This window comes from Delphinapterus leucas, chromosome 1, assembly GCF_059928025.1.
Source record: "Delphinapterus leucas isolate spDelLeu-1000000601 "Yukka" chromosome 1, BTC_Dleu_Yukka2, whole genome shotgun sequence".
In the NCBI taxonomy this organism is placed as follows: domain Eukaryota; kingdom Metazoa; phylum Chordata; class Mammalia; order Artiodactyla; family Monodontidae; genus Delphinapterus; species Delphinapterus leucas.
This window is the reverse complement of record NC_143129.1, coordinates 83,018,896-83,042,390: the sequence shown is the minus strand read 5'-3', so window position 1 is coordinate 83,042,390 and position 23,495 is coordinate 83,018,896. Positions and strand designations below refer to the sequence as shown.

Sequence of the window (23,495 nt, the reverse complement as noted above, 5' to 3'; positions counted from 1 at the left end):
GGGACGAATTGATACCTAGGAAGTAAGCAGAGGTCAGGAGATCACTTTCTGTCCTGTCTGTCTGTGCCCCTCTTTAAAACCTCAGCTTCTATGTCACTAGGTCCCACTGCTCAGGAGTGCTGTGGTCACCACCAACAACCATAGACCCATGATCTTGATGTTTACTATGCTCTGGCTGAGAATACAACCACAGGTCAATAGCTTTGGGTCAACACAAACTATCACTCAGAGTTCTATGAACAACTGCTCTGGGCAAAAGGAACAGCATTCATTTCCAAGTCATCCCAAATTAGGTGGCCACTGCGTGTTTCAAAGAAACATAAAAAAAGTATTTCAGTGACTTTGACAAGTTGGAAAGAAACCCTGTGGCGCTAGGATGACATTTACAAGTGACAAGCACGACATCTTATATACAGATTAAAACACAAAGCAACCTACAGGAGAAGAAGAGCATGGGACTGGAGGCAGGGAGGTCAAACCTGATTTCAAGTTTAATGAGAAGCCTCCATGCTTCCCTAGTGAGTGAAAACAAGCCACCATAACATTGGTCTCCAGCAAGAAGGTAAATAAGACACAATCTGGCTGGTAATACTTATAAATTAATTATGCACCCACGGAGCACAGTATTATACTCAGGATTTTTTTCCCACAATATTAAAATGATGCGGAGAAAACTAGAGAATCAAAGAAGAACACCAGGACTATCTAAAAGTTTTCAATTTTTCTTTTTCTTTTTTTGAAATTTTAAAATTTGTGTAAGGGTTGACAGGTAGTATTCATTTAGAATTTAAAATTTTTTCATATTTATTTTATCCCTTTTCTCTTTTTAAAGTTTCTTTTTCTCTCCTTTTTCTTTGATTAAATTTTCCAGAACGTTGCCAATTTTACTGTATTTCATTATTTTTTCTCAAAAGAACCAGATTTTAAAGTTTATTTCATTTTTCATTCTACTGCTTTTCTCTTTACTGAATCCTTTTTATTAGAGTTTTGAGATATAATTTACATATACCAAAAAGTCACCATTTAAAAATATGTAGTTAAGTGATTTTTAGTATATTCACAAAATTTTACAACCATTCGATTCATCATTTAAAATTTTTTTGCTTTATTATTTTCTTTTCTCTGCTTTCTTTGAAGTTGCACATTTTTGTTCCTTTCCTTGCTAGTTAGGCTAATACTTCATTTTTATTCCTTTAAAAATAATAATATAATTTTGACTGTGTATTTACCCCCTTAATATAACTAAAAGTTTTCAGTTTTTCTGTAAGAAAAGTGTCTTCATGACAGTCCTTAAGACAATGAAAGAATTTGGGAAAATCTCGATTCCTTGGTGTTTTCTATGCTTGCAAGAATAAACAGTACAAAATAGTATTAAATTTTTGAAAGAGACAGGCCTGTGGTTTCAGTACAAGATACTGAGAGTAGCTGCTGAGGGGGTGTCCCCATCAGTGGTGACCTTCAGAACAGAGCCGGTAGCCTTGAGTCTCAGTGTGGCCTAGGCAACTAGAAGACAGGGGCTCCCAAGGTTCCATGACAGCGCCACCTTCCGTTTCTGTTACTGTGACTCCGCATGGTTACCTGCACACTGGGTCCTCCCTCGGGCACTCTTGTCAGAGCCTGACCTCTGAGCTTTGGCATCTTGTGCCTTATTTTTGTGGTTAAGGATTCTCAGTTGTGGAATGCTGACAAAGTCTGGCCTGAACTAAGTAATGAATTACATCTGCATTCTTTACACCTGTTTAAATACATTTTTTCACTTAATGAAAGCTTATTGAGGTATAATTTACGTACTATAAAACTCACCTAATATAACTGTATGCTTCAGTGATTTTTAGTAATTTACCAGGCAGTGCGGCCATCACCAGAATCCATCACTTGTTTTTAATTTATTATTTGTTTGGGTTTCTTCTCCCCAGGTTTTGGCTCTACTTCTTCCACCATAAGCTTCAGCATGGCAGTATCTCTCACCACTTTCTCCGGTCAGAGAAGTGAAATGAGCATCCTGGAAACCAACCAGTACTTGCGCTCCCAGCTGGAAAAAAGCAAACAGGACTTTCAAGACCTCACAGAGAAATTCCTCATGTCCCAAGCTACTGCCTACTCCCTGGCCAAACAGCTGCAGAAATACAGTAAGTCCTATGGGTTCACAGTCACCAAAGTGATAAATGATTGTCCACCTTCCCTCTAAGCACCTAAACACCTTCCAGACTTTCTTTTCTCTTCTTCATCCCATCAAATAAAATAAATCTCATCCTTACTATACTCCTAGAATGGTGGAAGTGGGTCGTTTACCCTCATTTTGCAGAGGATGGAAACACTGAGGCACAAAGGAGTAAAGTTTGCAGTGGGGGTGTATGGAGGAATAGAGGCTGAGATCTCGGTTCAGGCACTAAACTTTCTTTTCTCTCCCAGGAACACGTGTCAGATCCTTGTTGGCTTAAACATGTCAGGATTTAATTCAAACTTTTATGAGCACCCATTTGCAAAGCACAGTTCTAGCTGCACTCAGGGAGAAAGAAGTGATAGGAGACCCCACCTACCTTAAAGGAGTTTAAAGCTCTCTGTTCCCAAGTGAACCACAGATATCTGGAGATGAGAACATCAATAACAGAGAGTGGAGGGGTGGAGCTGTAGTGACTGAGGAACAGGGGAGCGAGGGCACGAGAGGGACAGGGATATAAGGGGAGGATTCTTACTGACCCTGAAATTGAGTTTGCTTTCAAATTTCTACCATTATTTTTCAATAAACCAATGGGGGATAAAATTTGCTATCCAACTTACTGACATGGGCTGAAAAGTAGAAATTAAAGCCTACTTGTCAAAGAAGTGAAACGACAAGCTTTGGAGTGTGGGAATGTTAGCGGTTTTTTGTGGGTTTTTTTTTTCTTTTTTTTGCGGTACGCGGGCCTCTCACTGTTGTGGCCTCTCCCGTTGCGGAGCACAGGCTCCGGACGCGCAGGCTCAGCGGCCGTGGCTCACAGGCCTAGTGGCTCTGCGGTATGTGGGATCTTCCCGGACCGGGGCACGAACCCGTGTCCCCTGCATCGGCAGGTGTACTCTCAAGCACTGCGCCACCAGGGAAGCCCTGAATGTTAGGTTTTTTAGTATCAGTTATTATAATCATAACACAGCTTTTTTTGAAACTGCAGAAGAAGAAAGATTTCATCCAACATCTTCGTGTAAAGGTAATACAGTGCAGTGATTAACAGCATGTACCCTGGCACCAGGCTTCCTGGATTTAAACCCAAGTTGTTTACCTTCTCTCTGCCTCAATTTCCACATCTGTAATGGTAATAGGACTAGTGTCTACCTCCTCAGGTAGTGGTGATGATTACAGGATGATAATTCTCTAAAATCTACTAGAACAGGGCCTTGGCAAACACTGTGTATTAGTTCTGCCTCCAGACTAACACACAGCACCGTTAGCATTTGAGCATATGTCTTTCAGACTTTTTTCCCTTCATACACATTTTTACACAGTTTGTCTCCAGATAAACTTTAAAATCTTTGAGGGACTTCCCTGGTGGTGCAGTGGTTAAGAACGGGTTCGAGCCCTCGTCTGGGAAGATCCCACTTGCTACGGAGCAACTAAGCCCGTGTGTCACAACTACTGAGCCCGCCGGCCTAGAGCCCATGCTCCACAATGAGAGAAGCCACCGCAATGAGAAGCCCGTGCAATGAAGCGTAGCCCCCTCTCACTGCAACTAGAGAAACCCCGCACACAGCGACGAAGACCCAACACAGCCAAAAATAAATGAATAAATAAATTTTTTTTTAAATCTTTGAAATATTGGGGGATTACAGAGACTCTCAGTGTGGGACAACTGTCAGCCCTACAGTCCTTGGAGCCTTCCCCAAAACACGGGAAATTCCTACTCCATGCCCCAGGTTAATATTCTACTTAAGAGGCCACAAGGCTTGGTAAAGTTTTGGAGTCAGAACTCAGAGTATGTGAATTCTGACTTTGCTTCATTCCAGTTGAATCATCTTGAGAAAGTTATTATACCTGCCTGTGAGCTTCTCTTTCCTCAGCTCTAACATGGGGAGGCTGAGGAATCAGATGTGGAAATCCCTGCGTAGAGCCTGCTACCGAGGTTACATCAGTCCCCGGGATGGACCCTCCTTCGTCCCTTGAAGGCAGTGACCCAGCAGCCTGTCCAGCTTTCCCCTGAGGCAGCGTCTCTGTTTCCCCAGAGTGTGAAGAGTACAAAGACCTCATTGAATCTGTGCTGGAGGAGGAAGTGCTGTTTGAGGAGGGGGAGCTGGCAGAGAAGATGAGACCAGCTGCAAGGCTTGGGTAAGGAGGAAGCTATGTGGGAAAGTGTGTGAAGTGGGGAAGCCCAGGCTGATAGAATAAAGAGCAAATCTGTGCAAGGAGAAGGGCAGAAATGTACATGGCAGGCCCAGAACTAGACAAAGACAGCCTGCGGGGCTGTGGGAACTGGATGGTGGACTAGTTAGGCCTCTGGATTCTCCCTCAAATACTATATGAATAAAATGGAGACACATGCCTGGGTTGGAATACTAGCAATGTGGCTTCTAGCTGTGTGACCTTGGGCAAATGTACTTAACTTTCCAGTGTCTGAGTTACCTCAGCTACCTCATCTGTAAAATGGAAATACGAACAGTGTCTACCTCAGAGAGTTATGAAGATAAAATGCAAGCTCTCAACAAATATTTGCTGTAATTATTATACTTGTTCTTACTTTTTATAAGTGTGGTGATTGTCATCTTTTTTTAATATTAGATTTGGTTTTTTAAAAAATTAATTAATTAATTAATTAATTTTTGCGGTACGCGGGCCTCTCACTGTTGTGGCCTCTCCCGTTGCGGAGCACAGGCTCCGGACGCGCAGGCTCAGCGGCCATGGCTCACGGGCCCAGCTGCTCCGCGGCATGTGGGATCTTCCCGGACCAGGGCACGAACCCGCGTCCCCTGCATCGGCAGGCACACTCTCAACCACTGCGCCACCAGGGAAGCCCAGATTTGGTTTTTATTAGTTATGCAGTCCTGACTTAAGGAATCCATGCTCGCAAAGGAGTACTGACCCCTGAGAGGGGCTTCTTGATGGTGGCTGCCCCAGATTATGCAGCCTCAGGGCTGGGCCTCTGTAAGACTAGGCCCCTGGGGTGGTCGCAGCCTGGGGACTGCGAGGACCTCTACTCTTGACAGGCCCGGGGCTTGGCCATGGCTGGCAAGCAGACACTCCTAATTTCCAGTTTTCCGAAGTACCTTTCATGATAATAATGTTTCTCCTCCCCAACTTTGATTTTTTTTTTCTAAGTATCAGACAATGTGGTGTGTTAACTGGGAGGGGCATTGAGTAGATAGATAATTGAGCAGCTGTTGCCTACAAAATGAATTATTAATTTGCAAGGACCAGCATTGCCCATCCTTAGAGAGTTTCAAACATAGGGTAGATTGTGGCATTTGAGACGTCTTTTAACCTTGGTTAAAATGAAATCTGAGAAGCTCAATTGTGTAAGACCCACTAAAGCAGAGATATTTGATTGAAGGAGGCCTAGGTCTGGAGCCCTGTTTCTGCCTGGTCTCTGCCTTTACCTCCTCTGACACTTTATAGGAACTCTAAGGAATAGAGTTTGAAAGACAATCTGTAGAAGATCACTTAGTGGTGAGGAGATTCAGGCATCAGATGGGGTAGGTGACAATGTCTACTCTAGCATTAGGATTACGTGGTTCTACGTATTAACTGATTGCCTACTTGGGTGTATACACGCTACTGTGTACTGTTTAGTTGGGCAACACAGCCCTGTCTCCAGCCTCACAGAGCTCACATTCTAGATTGGAATCTATGAGAAATATTTGTACAATAATTAGAAAACTGTGAAATCCCACATAGAGTAATGCAATTGTTACTCAGAATTTTAATTGTTACTCTTACGTGCCTCCTTACTAATTACGGCTTATCTTCTTGTCATTCAAAGGAATGCTCTTCATCTTGACCCTCTCACTGATTTTTCTTTTCATCCTTTCAATTAGTATCAGATGTACCTGTCCAATACTTCTGTACCTGACTTCCGCCCACACACACTTTCTGCATAATGCTTGATGTTGCATATGACATTGAAATGGATGTGGACTGAAGTGAGGAACTGCAAGGCTTCTTTTTAAAGCAAAATTAATAAAAAAGAAAGAGACAAACCCAATGCTATTTTACTCATTCCCTCTGTCACAGGCAAGGCTCACAAGCTGTGCAAGAATTCAACATGGGGAATTTCTTACGAGTAATCTAAGAGATATCTCTGCTGAAATTCCCATAACTTATCATTCATGACTTTCACTTTTACTTTTCTTTCCCACTCTAGGAGATATGATCCCCTAATTCAGGCTCAGGCCCGAGAACTGACCCACTTACGACAGAAGCTACAGGAAGGGAAAGGTGTCTGTTATTTTTTCATGCAGCATGCAAAGGACACAGTCAAGTCTTTTGAGAGTCTCCTCAGGAGCACTGACGTTACCTGCTACCAGAGACAGAGATTCTGTGAGCTACTGGCCCAAGGAAGCCAGCTGGCAGAGAGACTTGCCAGCAAACTCACCACTGGTAAGTTGGCTTACAGGTGTCTGAGGACCCTTAGCTCCTCCCAAGGCCCTAGCCTCACATAAGATTCCGTGCCTCCACGACTCTAAGTGTGAGTTTTTAGCCAGATGCCCTGCTGCTTTGTGCCAGTCTCAGCCAAAGGATAGTGACGCTGTCAGCTAGATAAACCTGGGGGTCCTCCCCTGGGCCCGAGGAAGCCCCCACAGACATTTCCCGTTTTGGAGCCAGTGTTATGGCTGGACCAACCCTTGTGGTTCTTATTATGATTGCAAGATACACCTCAGCAACAACCATCAGGGAACTTTGAGAAACGTGAGGTGTATTACTCACACTTCCTGGAGGGTACATGGCTCCCCCAGGGCCGCCCAGTGAGGTCAGGGGTAGAGAGGGAGACAGCACAGGCCTGTAGTTCTGTTTAATTTGGGTTGAGGCTGGGGTGCCTAGGGTTTTGTGGGTTCACTATTTGTGAATTTAAAACAGAAGAGGGGGAATTAAAGTGCAGGAAAGAAAAACAAGCGGTCAAACACCAGTTATCTAAATCAACCAGGGATCTCTAAATCAAGAGAAACTTCAGAGGTGGGGCAGCCTGCTTCTTCATCTAGTCCTGTAGCTGCCCATGTGATTCTTTGAGATAGCTGTCTTTGAAGTGGATGCCTCAGGAATCAGTAATAATATCAGGCACTCGGGTTACAATTTTAAAAGAAGAGGACTGTCAGGTGCTTACACTCCACCTGCCGTTCACCTCACATTCTGGGGACCATGACAATGTGAGGACTGGCTGGGGGCGAGTACAGGGGAGAATACACGGGGCTGGAGGCCACATTGTTACAACTGCCTCCTTCATCACAGGCTTTTGGACCAGGAGGCAGCAGCCATCCAATCAGTTTTGGTTTTTAAGGATAATTGACATACAGTAAAATGACCCATTGTAATATCAGTTCTGTGAGTTTTGAAAAATGCATACAGTGATAAAAGCACCACCACAATCAAGATGTAGAATAGTTCCATCACTCCTAAAAGTTCCCTTGTGCCTCTTTGTAGTCAGCCATTTTCCCCAAACCCAGTCCCTGGCAACCACTGGGTCTATTTTCTGTCCCTTTAGACTTTTCATCTCCAGAATGTATCAGTAGTTTGTTCCTTTATTATTGCTGAGTACTATTCCCTTATAGAGACGTACCACTTTTTGTTTATCCATTCATCCACAGTTTGGGCCAATTATGAATAATAGCTGTTAAGATTCACATACAGATTTTTGTGTGAGAATACATTTTCACTTCACTTCACTTGGGTAAGTATCTAGGAGTGAGATTGCTGGGTCATAGGGTGAGTGTATGTTTAACTTATAAGACACTGCCTTCTAGGTAATTCAGGTTGTGCATTTTCATTTCTCCTTCGTTTTTAATGAACATTTGTCTTTCAGAATAGGATTGTGTGATAATGATTAAATGGCAAAAACAAAACATGCTTTTGTGCAATCAACAAAAATGTACTGCAAGCAAAATAAAAACGTTTCTTGGTAACACACACGCACACACACACACACACACACACACATACACACACACGAAGAAACTGCCAAGCTGTTTTCCAGTGTGGCTGTACCATTTCACACTCCCCCTAGTGATGAGTCAGCATTCCAACTGTTCCCCAACACCAGCTCTTGATATTTTCAGGTTGTTCTTTTGCTTTTTGTCTTTTAATAGGTGTGTGGTTGCCTTTCATTGTGGTTTTAATTTTCATTTGCCCATTGACTAATGATTTTGAAGATCTTTTCATGTGCCTATTGACCATCCAAATATCTTTGGAAAAGTGAGTGTTCACCTATTTTATCCATTTTAAAGTTGAGTTGTTTGTTTTCTTATTATTGAGTCTTGAGAGTTCTTTATATTTCTGGATACAATTCATTATCAGATATTTGATTTGTCAATATTTTCTCGCGGTCTGTGGCTTATCTTTTCATTCTCTTAACTCCGTTTCAGAGAGAAGAATTTCTTAATTTTGATGAAGTCCATCTTATGGATCATAAGTTTGTAGTTCTATCTAAGAACTCTTTGCCTAAAACAAGGTTCTTTGCCTTTCCATGTAGATTTTACAATCAGCTTGTCATTATCTATTTAAATCCTGTTGGGATTTTGAGTGTCATTGCTTTAAATCTATGAAAAGTTTGAGGAGAATGGACATTTTTAATAATATTGAGTTTTCTAATTAATGATCATAGTGCCTTTCATCAAGTTGAGCTATTGTTTGTTTTCTTTTATTTATCCGTATTTCAATGAACAAACAAACCTTCTACTTATTGTCTTATGATGGCGACTGCGGACATCAGAGAAGAAACTATGTCTCCTAACACAAACATGAGCAGGCACGGTACAGCTGAATAAACCTTTCAACTTATTTAAGGAAGTTCCTCTTTGTTCCTTATTTGCTGAGAGTTTTATTTTGAATCGATGTTGAGTTCTGTCAAATGCTTTTCGTTCATCTGTTGAGATGATTATATTTTTTTTTTTTTTTTTTTTTTAGAGGTACGTGGGCCTCTCACTGCTGTGGCCTCTCCCGTTGCGGAGCACAGGCTCTGGAAGCGCAGGCTCAGCGGCCATGGCTCATGGGCCCAGCCGCTCCGCAGCATGTGGGATCTTCCCGGACCGGGTCACGAACCCACATCCCCCGCATCGGCAGGCAGACTCTCAACCACTGCGCCACCAGGGAAGCCCCCAGATTATATGTTTTCATTATGTTGAGTACTTTTAGATTGTACTGTGGACATTTTGAATATTATATTGTGAGACACTGGGTCCTGTTAAAGTCCTCTGAAAATTATTTCCTAGCGGGCAATCAACCCCTTCTAGGTTCAGACTGCAAGTTCTGTCTCACCTTCTATGGGCAGTAGTTCCAGTGTCAGTTTAGTGTTCAGGGCCTTTGATGTGTTGTTTGGGTCAGTCCAGCAACTATGTCACTAGGTTTAGTTTGCACTAGCTGGTGTTTTATATGGTAATTCAGATCTCTAATCCTTTGCCATGATTCCTTGGGTCTGTTCCACACATGTTCAGTTTGGGGATGAGCCCTGGGATTTTTGACAGTTTGTAGACAGCTTTCCAGCCTCTCCCCTCTCTGGCATTTCTTCCCTACTTTCCAGTTCCCAAGTGTCCTTTTTCCAAGTCCCTCTGTTCAGAAAGATTGGGTTCTCCCAGTCGTTTCTCCTGTCTCACTGTCTTGCAGTTCCACATGACTGGGGCTACTTTAAGAGCAAGGAGGCAAGAAAATTGAGAAAGAAAAAAAAAGAGGTGACACTCTTCACACTTTTTAGACGAGAGGTCCCTTTTGGACTAGAGAGCTAGATTCTCATTTGTGGTTAAGGTCCCTGCTCAGCTGCCTCGACAATACGGTTCTGCAACTGGGCTGGTCTCTGGGCAGGGTCAGGAGAGAAAAAAAAAGAGAAACGGAAAAGAAGGGAAGATTCTCTTTACAGTCATCAGCATGCAGAGGTCCCCTGGTCCAGTCAGGTGCTTAGAAACAGGTGGTTTCTTCTAAAGTATTTACTCCTCAGTGGCTGCTGCAGGGTCTGTGTGAGAGGAATAATGGGACTCACAGCCATGGTCCATCAACCAAGCTTGTGGGGGAAATGAAGGTTATAGCTGAAGAAGTATAGAATACAGCCGGGCAAGTATCCTGTGTGCTGGGGAACAGGACGCATCATGGGGACGATTCACCACACCAGCAACAGTGTTCATTGTTGCTCAGGAAAGCCTGCCAGGCTACTCCTCTAAAGACACGACCTGAGCCCTCCTGGAAAAATTCTTTCAGAGTGTTATGAACAAACATGTAGGTATAAAAAAATAAATAAAATTCTAAAATTCTAAATAAATAAATAAAGTAACCCCCCCCCCCAAAAAACAAACATGTAGGGTATTATGGCTCTGTCAGATAGGCCCTTGTATTTGTAAGGCATGAAATGGGACCTGCTCAATTTCCTACTAGCCGTCTCTATTTTTGGTTCACAGGAAATCATCATGATAGGAAGGATGAAGACGGACAGGAACCACTGGCACCCAGGTAACTCTGAATGATGAAAGGGCTGATAATGGAATGGTGAAATCTAGAGAGGATTCCAGAAGCAAGAGACCCAGAGGCCAAAGGTCCCAGATCCAGGAGAAACCAGAAACTGCTGATTGTACCTATTTCATTCGTTCATCATACAATGATACGTCCTATTAATCCATGTTTTCTGTTCTCTTTGCAGTTCTTGTATTAGTTACCATTTCTTAGTAATTTCTCAAGCTAGGTTAACTAGAGTCATTCTGACCTAAAGGTAAACCAGCCAGAGATCCCTGGTTTCTATTTTCTAAAAACCTGCATGGTTAAAAGCTAAAGTGAGATGCCTATCTGGTTTCTGCACAGTTTCCTGAGATATGTTGGCAGATGTTTCATAGCCAGAAATATCTTGAAAAATAAAGTCAATCATATCAAACATTTAGAGAGAGAGAGAGAGAGGTCTAAAAGCTGCAAGAGCCCTAGGAGGTTACATTGCCTCAGCAGCCATTATTCAATGGACTCCTTCATATACTATTACATAAAATTTGTCCACAGCATTTTAAAGCCAATATTATAGGTCTCTGTGTGTTCGATGTGTCAGAGTGTATTTTAGAGGAGTCGTTGAGTCTACTTCCTCATCCGCGTTATGAGGTCAGTACACTGAACACTTGGCTGCTCTCTCTCCTACCCCAACTCCAGGCACACTATAACCCCAGTCAGAAGTGGATTGTTATGCTTTCTCTCTCTGAGAGGATGGCCCCTTTGGTTTCTGGTGCCTCTTCCATGAGCTTCAGATCAGGACCAGCTGTGAGGCTGTGGTTCCAGGTTGCCTTAGTTTAATCTCCTGTCTTGCCTGCCCTCCACCCTCCCTCCTCTCCATCCCCCACCCAGGCTCAGCAGGGGGCTCCAGGAGGAAGAAGTGAATGAAGTCCTGGAGGACTCACTGGATGAAAGGTATCTGACTCATTCCAGTCTCCACGACTCCCACCAGCCTCCCAGCAGCAATGCCTTTGTGTGTGATGTGCAGGAGGCGACCTCTGCTGTGGATGTAGCCAGTGAGTACTCCCAGTTAAAGAGAATAACCCCCCAAAACCAGAAGACTGAATAATAAAGCTCTGGTAGCTTTTACATGCTCACCACCTCTGTCTACGCTGATTGAGATCATCTCTGCAGGCAGTCCCGAAAAACTAACTTTGAAAAAGTGATTAGGCTGAACACAGTTCTGGGTCCAAGGTTTAAGTACAAAAACTTACTCCTTGGTGAGTCTGGTCATTTGCATTGTTCCTGGTCCACTCCTCACCTCCGTCCCTCTGTCCCCCACTGGCATATGCAAGCTGAGGAACCCCAGGCAAACCAGAGCGCAGAGTGAAGGGATAATGGCAAACTCTCTGCCACCCTTCAACACATGCACGGAGTCTCTCTAATAAACTTCCTTCTTTAAGATGAAGCATCTTAGCCTTTCTGAATTGTTCTTGCTATTTATAGTTCCGGAACGGCGTCCCTTAGGCTTTTCTAGCTGTCCAAGAATATTGGCAGTCTTGCCCATATTTGGGGCCCACTTATCATGGTACCTGAGTTCAAGCACCAGTGTCCATCTCCCCTCAGGTGGCTTGTCTCCCCATGAGGTTCCATCTTAGTACTAGAATATCGGTGGTGTCCCTAAGGCCAAGGCTCTGATCTTGGCAACACTTGGGTAAATGGCCAGGGTTCCCATTCTTTGTGCAACACAAGATTTGGTGGGGTTATTTTTGTTTGTTTGTGGGTTTAGTCTCAGTGCAGTATTCTAATCTAAACCAACAACTAGCATTATCTACTAGAGAAATGGCTGAATCTAGCAGCAATGCCACTAGCATGCCCCTTTCCAAAAAACCCACCCAAACTAGCCAGTGAAGCTCCTCCATGAGTAAGAGGCCCTGGGTTAACAGACTCATTGGTGTGTGTGTGCACACTAAGACCTCAACTTTCATCTCCTTTCCCCTACTTGAATGACTTTCCTTTGGGGACAAAAGTTTGGATTTTTAGAGGACAATACATTTTATATTCTCTTCTAGGCATGAGAAAGAAACTATCTTAATTTGCTCACTGTTAACTGAGTGTTTCATAGTGATATAAACCACATCAGGTTTTGTCTTTTTGCCAGAGATGGGTATAAGTACGTATCTTTTGTTACTCAGTCCATTCCCTTACAAAGGTATCTTCACTCCTGCTTCCCATTTCACCCTGTGGTGCAGAGGGAGGTCTTTGCCATCTCTTAAAGATGTTCAGTCATAAATCAGATGGGAGAGGTATTTAGGAGAGAGGAATACCTTCCTAGTACCCACAAAGTCATACTGAAGAGGGGGCCGCTCCTTTCCCAGTGCTAGACAAGACCTACTCAGAGGCCTTCAGTGTTTTCCCACCTTGTGTCAACCTCCCTTATACTTCCCAGATCCTTGTGTAGGAGGTGGCTGTATGGAGTGAGCTTGGCCCTGAGCCACGCTTTGTTTGAAAGCCTAAGGGCTCTTAAAGGAAGCTACCTGGTGTTCCCTGATGAGAAGATGAATTGGCAGAAGAATGGTGAAAGGCAGGGATCTTGCTGAGAGGCCCCAGCCACCCCATTACTGATAAGGATTTTCCACCTTCTACATCATTCCGTGTCCTGGGGGAATGGCTGCAGTAGATGAGATCCAGAACCTGTGCCAGCACCTGAAGGAAATCCTTTTCATCAATGCCAGCCTTCCAGAAAAGTTGGAACATCATCTCAGCATTCCTGACCAAAGAAATGGTAGGGGAGGCCCAAGTTTGCCTCCTTCTGGCCATGTGTATCTCTCTAAGGACCAGTCTCCTGTGCAGGGCTTCACAGACTTCAAGAGCTTTGATATACCTTACTTCACTTACTTCTTATAAATGGCCCAGCTAGGCAGATGGGGCAGGTCCTATTAATCTTACTTGATAGGTAAGTAGATTTAAGTAAGTAAAATCTGATAGATTTGCCCCAAGGCTGAGCTATGCCTCCATCCTAGAGCTGTCTGACCTCCAAAGCCATTCTTGTGACTCCTGTGCTGTATACTTTCTGCTCTTCTCCTCTTGTGTGATCGTCATTCAGCAGAACTCAGGTTTCTGAGCTCTTTTTCCAGCAGAGTGAGGGTCTCCACGGCTGCCATGCTCACCCCCTCCCTTTTGTCGTGGTCACTCTTCATGGTCCCCAAGGTGGTTCTTGTTCCCACATCCTCCTCTTAGATTGCATTCACACAGAGGCCATCATTCCACAGTCTTGTGCTGGGACAGTGACCTGGCCCCTTCCCACACCAAAGGTTTCTTTCTAATTGCAGCCGCTAGGTGTGATAATACGTATGAACGTTCTGGCATTTGTTAAGGGCCATGTGAAAGTTAAGCTTCTGCCCCATCACGCTGCAGTCCCAACCCTTGAGTGCCAATTTTGTTCTGAGCCGAGACAGAAGCACAGGACAAGGAACTGCAGAGAGCATCCTCTTAAGCAAATGTATGTAACTTGTCTAAACTGTGATTATTTCCTGGAACAGGATGCACTTCTCACTTCTACAGGCAGGTCTTGGAGTCCACTGCCCAGCTGTACAATGAAAACAGACATCAGGAAAGAAAATCAGAGCCTTCTGGCTCACCTGAGTCATATTCCAGAGGTAAGTGGTCAAAACCCACAGGGTGAGATCACTCTCAGATCACTCTTTTCTCTTGCCACATCTGGGTATCGAAACAAAAGATGATGGGGAGACCAAAACTATTTCACAACCGAGAATTCTCATAGTTTTTTCAACCTAGAAAGGTGCTCCCTCTACAGGTCCCCAAGACTCCAGGCTCCAGGAATGAGTAGCTCTGGGAAATCCACCACTTAGTTACAAAATTCACCCTATTATTGAAGCCTGGATTCCAGTCCCAGGTTTCTCAATTTACAGGTCATGTGGCTTTAGTTACTACTTAACCTCTTGACCTACTGTTTCCTCATGGGCAAAGGAACTGTACCTGAATGGTATATAGGTTCTGGTACCAATTCCAACGTGGTAAGGGAGATTTCCCCTTCCACAGGTTAAGGGTTAAGCATTCAGGCCTTCAGGCCTGCCTCACACCCCCATACCCTGTCCATTTCTGAGGGCAGTTGAAAGCCCACGTTGTTACCTGTACTTCTGACTGACTGGCTAGAAATCAGAGGATAGCACCACCCACTCCTCAGGTTCAATTAATTTCCTAGAATTGTTTCTCACAGAACTCAGAGAAACATTTTACTTACTATCAATAGATTACTGGTTTATTATAAAAGGATATAACTCAGGAACAGCAAATGGAAGTGATGCATAGGGCAAGGCAGTGGGGAAGGGTGTGGAGCTTCCACGCCCTCTCAGAGCAAGCCACTCTCCCAGCACCTCCATGTGTTCACCAACCCGGAAGCTCTCACAACACTAAAAACCCTCCCAGGAGGTGAGGAGCTGGGACTGGAAATTCCAGCCCTCTAATCACAAGGTGGACCTTCCTGGCAACAAGCCCCCCACATTCCTTGCTTTCCAAAAGTTACCTCATTAACATAACACAATAACCTTTATCCCTCCATCACTTAGGAAATTCCAAGGGTTTTAGGAGCTCTATGCCAGAAACAGAGATGAAGACCAAATATACATTTCTTATTATAAATTACATTACACAGGTGGTGTCTGAGAGCCTCCTGGTTTCACATTCCAGGGCTGTTCCCTTGGCACCACCCTCCTATTTAAAAGGAATCGGACATGGATTTAGGAGCCAGATTTCCATTCAAAATATCCTCTCTTTCCTGTTTCTGAATGTGCATGCTTGAAGCTAGGCACATCTCTCCTGAGAGGTGTGAAAGGCCTTCATTTTTCTCCACAAGAGTAGAATGGAGAGTAAACTGATACTGAGGAGGAGGTGGTAGGGATCTAGCTAAAAGCTGCTTAAAGGTACAGCAGCTTTGAGCAGGGCTATCAGTATTTTGAGCTGGTGGGGGCCTAAGTTCCACACCACAGTGCAGACAGTATCTTTCAGAGGACTTTCCCTCTAATCTGCTAGCACAACTTTCTCTTTACAGACTGTAGGCTTACCGCCATAGCTTATCCACTCAACTGCATTCAGGTGGCACGTGGACTCTTTCCTCTCTTAGCTCTCAATCAAACCTCAGTTTGGTATCAGCAGAACCTGATAGAAAATTCTCAGTTTTTGTTTCCATTTTCTGTTTCAGGTAACAACTAATGCTGGAACTATGAGACGTTCTGTCTTATTTCAACAAAGCATAGTCACAAACATTTCCCCAATTGATGAGAAAAACAACAAAACAAGCAAAATTCCAAACCTGAAAGGAAGAGCAGGATTTCACAGCCACTCCAGACTTTTACTCCAAATGGATAGTTTGATTACAGAAATCACAGCCCTTCAGCCTGCAAATGTGATAACTGCCTAAGGAACACCAATACCTAGATTCTCAGATAATCTTGAGAAGCCCTAACCCTTTTTCCTTCCCACCCCCATCCTGTGGATAACTGGAGTCAGCAGCAGCTGGAAGAAAATGGCAAGGATTTGGGTGAAGAATAAGCCAGAATAGTGTCGCTGCAGACCATTCATGAGCTCTTCAGCACATGTCCTTTTTCCTTGAAGGTTGGGGGTTTATAAAGATCCTAGAATAGAGTCTATTTTATATACATTCTGTTGGCTATCATCTTTTTGTGCAAATCAAAATTATAAAGCTTTCTTTCTTCAGCTTAAAGCAGGAAACTCAAACTTTAAAGTGCCCACTGCATTTATACCCCAGAGTGATAGAAACCAGGTCTGAGTGCATCATTTCATTCCAAAATTAATATTATTGTACACCTGCTATTACAAAGAAAATATTCATTGTGTCTCACCTTCTGGGAACCAAGATACTCAGACAAAAAGTTCTGCCTCCACAGTTGGGCATCTGTAAGCAGAGCCGCGGTCTCGTACATATCCACCTAACAGGGGACCCAAGGACACAGTGATAGAATCTCTGCCAGAGAAGGATCCCGAGAGCTTACTGTTCACTGTTGTATTTCCGATACACTCTAACAAAAGTTCCATCCTAGAGGTCTCTGTTTAGGGCCCACAGAGAGAGAGATAACATACCTAGATGGAACTGGTAGCTTTCAAATATCTCCACTCTCATTTGGATTTTTTTTTCTAAAAATAAATTCCTCGTACCCTCTGTCTGTCTTTTGCTATCAAATATAACTTCAGGACATCTCATTCAGAAGCTTTGAAACATATAAAGTAGCCTCCAACTTACCAGACTTCCGGGTTAGAAGGCTGATTCATGTAAGGAGGACAAATCCTAGGTGGCAGGAAGGGATCCTTTAGATGGGTTTGTACAGCACACTTCTGACTTACATTTTTTTGTATGAGTGGATGGCATTGAGCACTGACACCCTTCTGCAAGGGAGAGAGACATTGAGAGCCAATTTTTAGTCCAGGACTCAGCTCTTCACAGTCTCCTGTGTTTTACAATCATTTCCCCCCACAATTATTTACTTTGAAAAATTTCAAACCTACAGAAAATTTGAAAGAACCATACAATGAACACCTCTATTCTGTTCATCTAAATACAACAATTAACATTCATTTACTCCTTTTCTCTGTCTGCACTCACCCACCCACCCATTCATGTTGCTTTAATAAATGCAGACAAAATGCCCACTTCTAAATACTTCAGCATGTATTTCCTGGTGTTAAGGGCATCGTTCTATGTAACCATAATACAATTCAATTACCAAATCATAGGACATTAATACTAATTCAATACTATTATCTAATATATGCTCCAGGTATAAATTTTACAATTGTTTAAAAAATGTCATATGCATGTGCATGTATGTAGATACAGATGCATTTAACATATGCATCTATATTATACATATATATGAGCAAGAGATTAAGAAGTGTGTGTGTTGTGATACTGGTATCTTCCCCTGTTCTAATTAATGTTTATAAATTACACTTTGGTCCTTATTACCTGGAACTCTCTCCTGATGTCTTTGTTTTTGTTGTTTCTGATGGCATTGAATTTCTGAAGAGGACAGGCTAATTATCTTGTTCCGTGTCCTACATTCTGATCAAACTAAACATTTTTGGAAAGATCAGCACGTAGTATTTGTGCTTCCTGCTGCATCCTGTCAGGAAGCAAGTTGTCGAAGAACAAAGCAACAAAATAGTGTGAATACTTTTCGTCGAAAATATTAAAGGAAACACACCATCTGCCAGCAAGGTTAAGTCTGTATTGTGCCTGTAGTCGTTCAATCCAAACCACAGTGTCTGCCATCTATCTTGACAGGAACTGAGTCTTTAGGTTTGCTTTTAACCCCAGCACTGACTGCGACCGTTATTTGCAGCCACAGAGCAGGATTTACTGAAGACTTACCAGCGCAACACGATCCGAAGAAGGGAAGGAAAACCCACAGTGAACAAACCTACAGCCAGGCCACTGGGAACCTTGGACGGGCCCCATGTCTGAGCATGCTCAGAAGCTACTCCCAAATGTGAAATGCCTGCTCTCAAGCAGTCTGTAGCTTCCACTAAGGAATCATGCCATCATAGCCATTTTTTCTAGTTGAGATATTTTAAATATTAGTGGGGCTTCTAGGGAGAAATTAGCTTAGTGCATTTAAAATAAAATCAAACTCCTTGCCCTAGTCTATACCGGCTTATCTCCATCGCCCATACTTCTGTTTTTGTGGTTTGTTAGGGTTTTTCTTTTTATTGCAGTATAGTTGATTTACAATGTTGTGTTAGCTTCAGGTGTACAGCATAGTGACTTAGTATATTTGCAGATTATACTCCATTATAGGTTATTACAAGATGATGGATATGATTCCCTGTGCTATACAGTATACCTTTGTTGCTTAACTATTTTATATAGTAGTTTGTATCTGTTAATCCCATACCCCTAATTTGTACATATCTTCTTCCCACTCTCCTTTGGAAACCACAAATTTGTTTTCTATGTCTGTGTGTGTTTCTGTTTTGCATATGCATTTGTTTTGCTTTTTTAGATTTCACATATAAGTGATATCATATAGTGTTCATGTTTTTCTGTCTGACTTATTTCACTAAGCATCATATTCTCTAGGTCCATCCACATTGCTGCAAATGGCAGTTTCATTCTTTTTAAAGTCTGAGTGATACTCCATTGTGTGTATACACACACACACACACACACACACATTACATCTTCTTAATCTAACACTCTGTTGATGCATACCTGGGTTGCTTCCATGTCTTGGCTACTGTGGGGGTGCTGTGAACATGGGGGTGCACATATCTTTTCAAAGTAATGTTTTCATTTTTACTGGACATATACCCAGGAGTGGAATTGTTGGATCATCTGGTAGTTCTATTTTTAGTTTTTTAAGGAACCTCTATACTGTTTTCCATAGTGGCTGCACCAATTTACATTCCCACCAACAGGACACAAGGATTTCTTTTTCTCCATATCCTCACCAGCACTTGTTATTTCTTGTCTTTTTGATAATAGCCATCCTAACAGGTGTGAAGTGATAGCTCATTGTGATTTTGATTTGCATTTCTCTGATAATTAGTGATATTGAGCACGTTTTCATGTACCTCTTGGCCATCTACATGTCTTCTTTGGCAAAATGTCCATTCAGATTCTCTGCCCATTATTACCTGGAATTTTTTGCTATTGAGTTATATAAGTTCTTTGTGAATTTTGGCTGTTAATCTCTCAACAGATATATGATTTTCAAATATTTGGTAAGTTAACTTTTCATTTTATTGATGGTTTCCTTGGCTGTGCAGAAGCTTTTTAGTTTAATGTAGTTTCACTTGTTATTTTTGCTTGCGTTCCCATTGCTTTTTGTGTCAAATTCAAAAAATCATTGCCAAGGTCAATGTCAAGGAGCTTACCATCTGTGTTTTTTTAAAGGAGTTTTATGGTTTAGGGTCTTACTTTTAAGTCTTTAATCCATTTTGAATTAATTTTTGTGTATGGTGTAAGATAGTGGTCCAGTTTCATTCTTTTGCATGTGGCTCTCTAGTTTTCCTAACACCATTTTTGAAGAGACTGTCCTTTCTCTGTTGTATATTCTGGGCTCCTTTGTCATAAATTAATTGTGTGCTTATTTCTGGGCTCTCTATTCTGTTTCATTGATTTAGGTGTCTGTTTTTATGCTGATAACATACTGTTTGATTACTATAACTTTGTAATATAGTTTGAAATCAGAAGGCATGATACCTCCAGCTTTGTTCTTCTTTCTCAAGATTGATTTGACTATTTGGGAGCTTTCGTGGTTCCATACAAATTTTAGGTTTGTTTGTTCTATTTCTGTAAAACATGCCACTGAAATTTTTATAGGGTTTGCATTGAATCTGTAGATTTCTTTGGGTAGTATGGATATATTAACAATGTAAATTCTTCCAACCCATGAGCATGGAGTATCTTTTCAGTTATTTTGTGTCTTCTTCAGTTTTTCTCATCAGTGTCTTATAGTTTTCAGTATACAGGTCTTTCATCTCTTTGGTTAAATCTATTCCTAGATATTTTATTATATTTGATACAGTTGTAAATGGGATTGTTTTCTTAATTTCTTCTTGTGATTTTTTGCTATTAGTGTATAGAAACAGCAGATTTTTGTATTATTTGTATTATGATTATATCCTGCAACTTTACTGAATTCATTGATTAGTTCTAACAGTTTTTTGTGGAATCTTTAGGGTTTTTTATATAAAATATCATTTGATCTGCAAATAATGACAGTATTACGTTTTCCTTTCCAGTTTGGATTTCTTTTCTTTCTTTTCCTTACCTAATCGCTCTGGCTAGGACTTCCAATGTTATGTTGAGTAAAAGTAGTAGAGTGGACATCCTTGTCTTTTTCCTAATCTTAGAGAAGAAGATTTCATCTTTTCCCCATTGAGTATGATAATAGCTATGAGCATTTAAACTATTTTCTTCTTTGACTATTGAGCCTACCTTTTATCTCTGGTGTAAACCCCACTTGGTTATGGTGTGTAATTCTTTGTACATATTGCTGAATTCTATTTGTTAATATTTTGTTAAGATTTTTCATCTATATTCATGAGGGAAATTTGTAGGATATTAGAATATTTATATATTTACGTAAGATAGCTATAGTTTTCTTTTTGAACTTTTTCCCCCCTGGTTTTGGTGTCAGGGTAATACAGGCTTCATAGAATGAATTGAGAAGTGTTTTGTACTCTTCTATTTTCTGGAAGAGATTGTATAGAATTGATATTAATTCTTCTTTAATCTTTTGGTAGAATTCCCCAGCACAACCATCTGGGTCTGGGATTTCTTTCCTTGGAATATTTAAATTACAAATTGACTTTCCTGAACAGTTATAGAGCTATACAAACGATCAGTTTCATATTGAGTGAGTTGTAGTAGTTTGTACTTATGAGGAATTTGTCCATTTCATCTACGTGGTCAAATTTATCTGTGTAGAGTTTTCCATGATATTCCCTTATTATCCTTTTGATATCTGCAAAATCTGTAGTGATTGTAGTCTCTATTCATTCCTGATACTAGGTACTTGTCTTCTCTCTTCTTCCTTTGTCAGGTTTATTGATCTCTTCAAAGAATCAGCTTTCATTTTATCTATTGCTATTTTGTTTTTAATGTCATTGATTTCTGTATTTTCTTCCTTCTGTTTGCTTGATTTCTTTTACTTTTTCTTGTTTCTTGATGTGGGACCTTAGGTTATTGATTTCATACCTCTTTTCTTTTCTTTTCACATAAATTTCACTTTATTTAAAACATATGAAAGGGAGTATTTCAAACCACACTAAACATAATAAATATATAACTTGCTTTTTTGAAAATCTGCAGTATACATTCAAGGAAGGGCTAAACTTCCAATGCCAACTGTATATGAGACAAAATTAAACATTTACAATCATCAGTTTCCTAAAAGTGCTATTTTTAACACCTATAAGAGGAAACTCATTCTAGTGCTTTGTTTCCATCCAAACATCTATATACCTCTTTTCTAATGTAACCTTTAGGGCCTTAAATTTCCCTTTCAGCACTGATTTAAGCTGTTTCCCACAAGTTTTGATATGTTATATGTTCATTCCATGTTTTAAAACTGCCAAATGCCCTAAGGCATAGCCTTTGCTACGTAGTGGCTAAAACATAAATGCGTGATTAAAATATTGAACTTAAAGTGAATTGAAAGAATTAAGCGACAGAGATAGAAACCGGAGGAATCCCTTTCGCCTGGAGGATACCGGAGAGATCACCTTTGATAACCCGGGAAGCGCGCTGAGGCAAAAGGGCTTGAGAGGAAAGAGCGGGAAGATCCGGAGCATCTGAGCAGAGGAGAGGGCGGGGAGAGACGTTCCTACGGTTCCCTGAATTCCAAGCACGGTTCATTTCCAAGAGCCGAGAGCGCTGACCGCTGGCTCCGTGAAAAGAACCACCGAAGCTCGAGTCCGCAGCCCGGGAATCAGGCGTGCACACTGCTGGGCGGCGCCTGAGGCTCAGAGGCACCTAGCCCGCGGCTCCTGCGGCTTCCGGGAGCTGAGGAGTCAGCGTAGGCGACCCCTGCACCCGGGGGCATAGCTGTGGAACTGGAGACCCTACGTTGGATGCAGCATCCCAAAGTCAAACTTGTGTGGGGGGGTGCGGTGTCCCATGGTCCTCGCTTCCGGGAAGGCGAGGAACCTTAACCAGGGCCTGTCTGGAGCCGCAGTCTCCTTGCTTGAGGGACCACTGGTGCTTCCAGGTTTATTCTTCAGTTTAAAAGGTTGGTGGCCAGAACAGTGGTGGCAGGACCTACAGTTTTCACAGATGTATCGTTAAACTCACGCATTTGGCTTGTTTCCGCAGTGTAGTGATTATCACGTTCGCCTTATACGCGAAAGGTCCCCGATTCCAAACCGGGTGGAAACAGTTTGACTTTTCCGAGTTACATTCACATTTTAAAAACAAAAAGGAGGCTAGGGGTATGGGGTGAGGCAGCAGACGCAGCTGCATTTTCAATCCCCAAGAAACATGGGAGGCATTCCGTTACCACCTGAAAGCCTACTCAGGACTACGAACAAGGCCTCCTTTGTCTGAGTCACTTTGGAGACCAAGCCACAAACAGTTTCTCTAAGGACAGCACAGGACAAAGCCAACTTCAGGTTACCTTTATGTCCAGAGATCCCCTCATCTCATCTGGCGCCTAAATCTCCTCTACACACTGACACGTCTCTGAAAACCAAGGAGTTCATCCCTGTGAAGCACACTTGGCTTTCCCACAGCTCAGCACACTTGTGGAACAATATGATTTGAGTGACAGAACAAAAGAGACCGAACCCAACTCTGCACCGGGGGCTGGAGCCAAAGATGGGTGATAAAGAACTTCAGACTCCACGAATTGAGTTGTCGCGGCACAAAAAGGAGCCGGTATACGTGCCATTATCAGGAGAGGCCCTGGAGCCAGGTCAGAGATAAGGAAGTAGACAGAATTGCTCATCACCCGCGGAAAACCAAGTCAGCACCTGACTCATAAGGAAACTGAGGTTCAGAAGAGAGAATGACCTTGGCTCTGCCGCACACAGCGCTAAAGCTAGACCAGGATGGAACCCAGCCAGTTACCTTGCGGCCTGGCCTCAGTGCCCAAAGTGTCGCCCAGCACAGGACAGGTGAAAGGTGATGAGCAGTGGGGCAAGGGCTGGGAGGCTTGCAGAGCTGCCTTCAGCCTTGGGCCCTGGGAACTCCCAATTCTGCATCTCTGAAACCTAACCTCTACTTTCATAGTTATCACCTGGAGAGGCGAAATTCGGGCTCCAGTGTGGCTCCCTGATGGTCTAGTGGCTAGGATTCTGCAATTTCACAGCTCCAGCCCGGGTTCGATTCCCGGTCAGGGAAGCTCTTTTCTCAGCGTCTCCACTCAAAGGAGTCTTCCTCTTCAAC

General features: G+C 42.5%; 1 protein-coding gene across 1 annotated transcript; it reads left to right on the top strand.

Moving 5' to 3' along the window:
- Window positions 1–1,369: 1,369 nt before the first annotated feature.
- On the top strand, window positions 1,370–21,908 carry NBPF10 (NBPF member 10). The gene is made up of 7 exons (XM_089908230.1): window positions 1,370–2,129; window positions 4,195–4,297; window positions 6,327–6,562; window positions 10,558–10,609; window positions 11,480–11,643; window positions 14,110–14,226; window positions 21,772–21,908. The coding sequence occupies exons 1-7, from the start codon at window positions 1,952–1,954 to the stop codon at window positions 21,906–21,908; spliced, it is 987 nt and encodes a 328-aa protein (XP_089764356.1). The 5' UTR covers window positions 1,370–1,951.
- The last annotated feature ends 1,587 nt before the right edge of the window (window positions 21,909–23,495 follow it).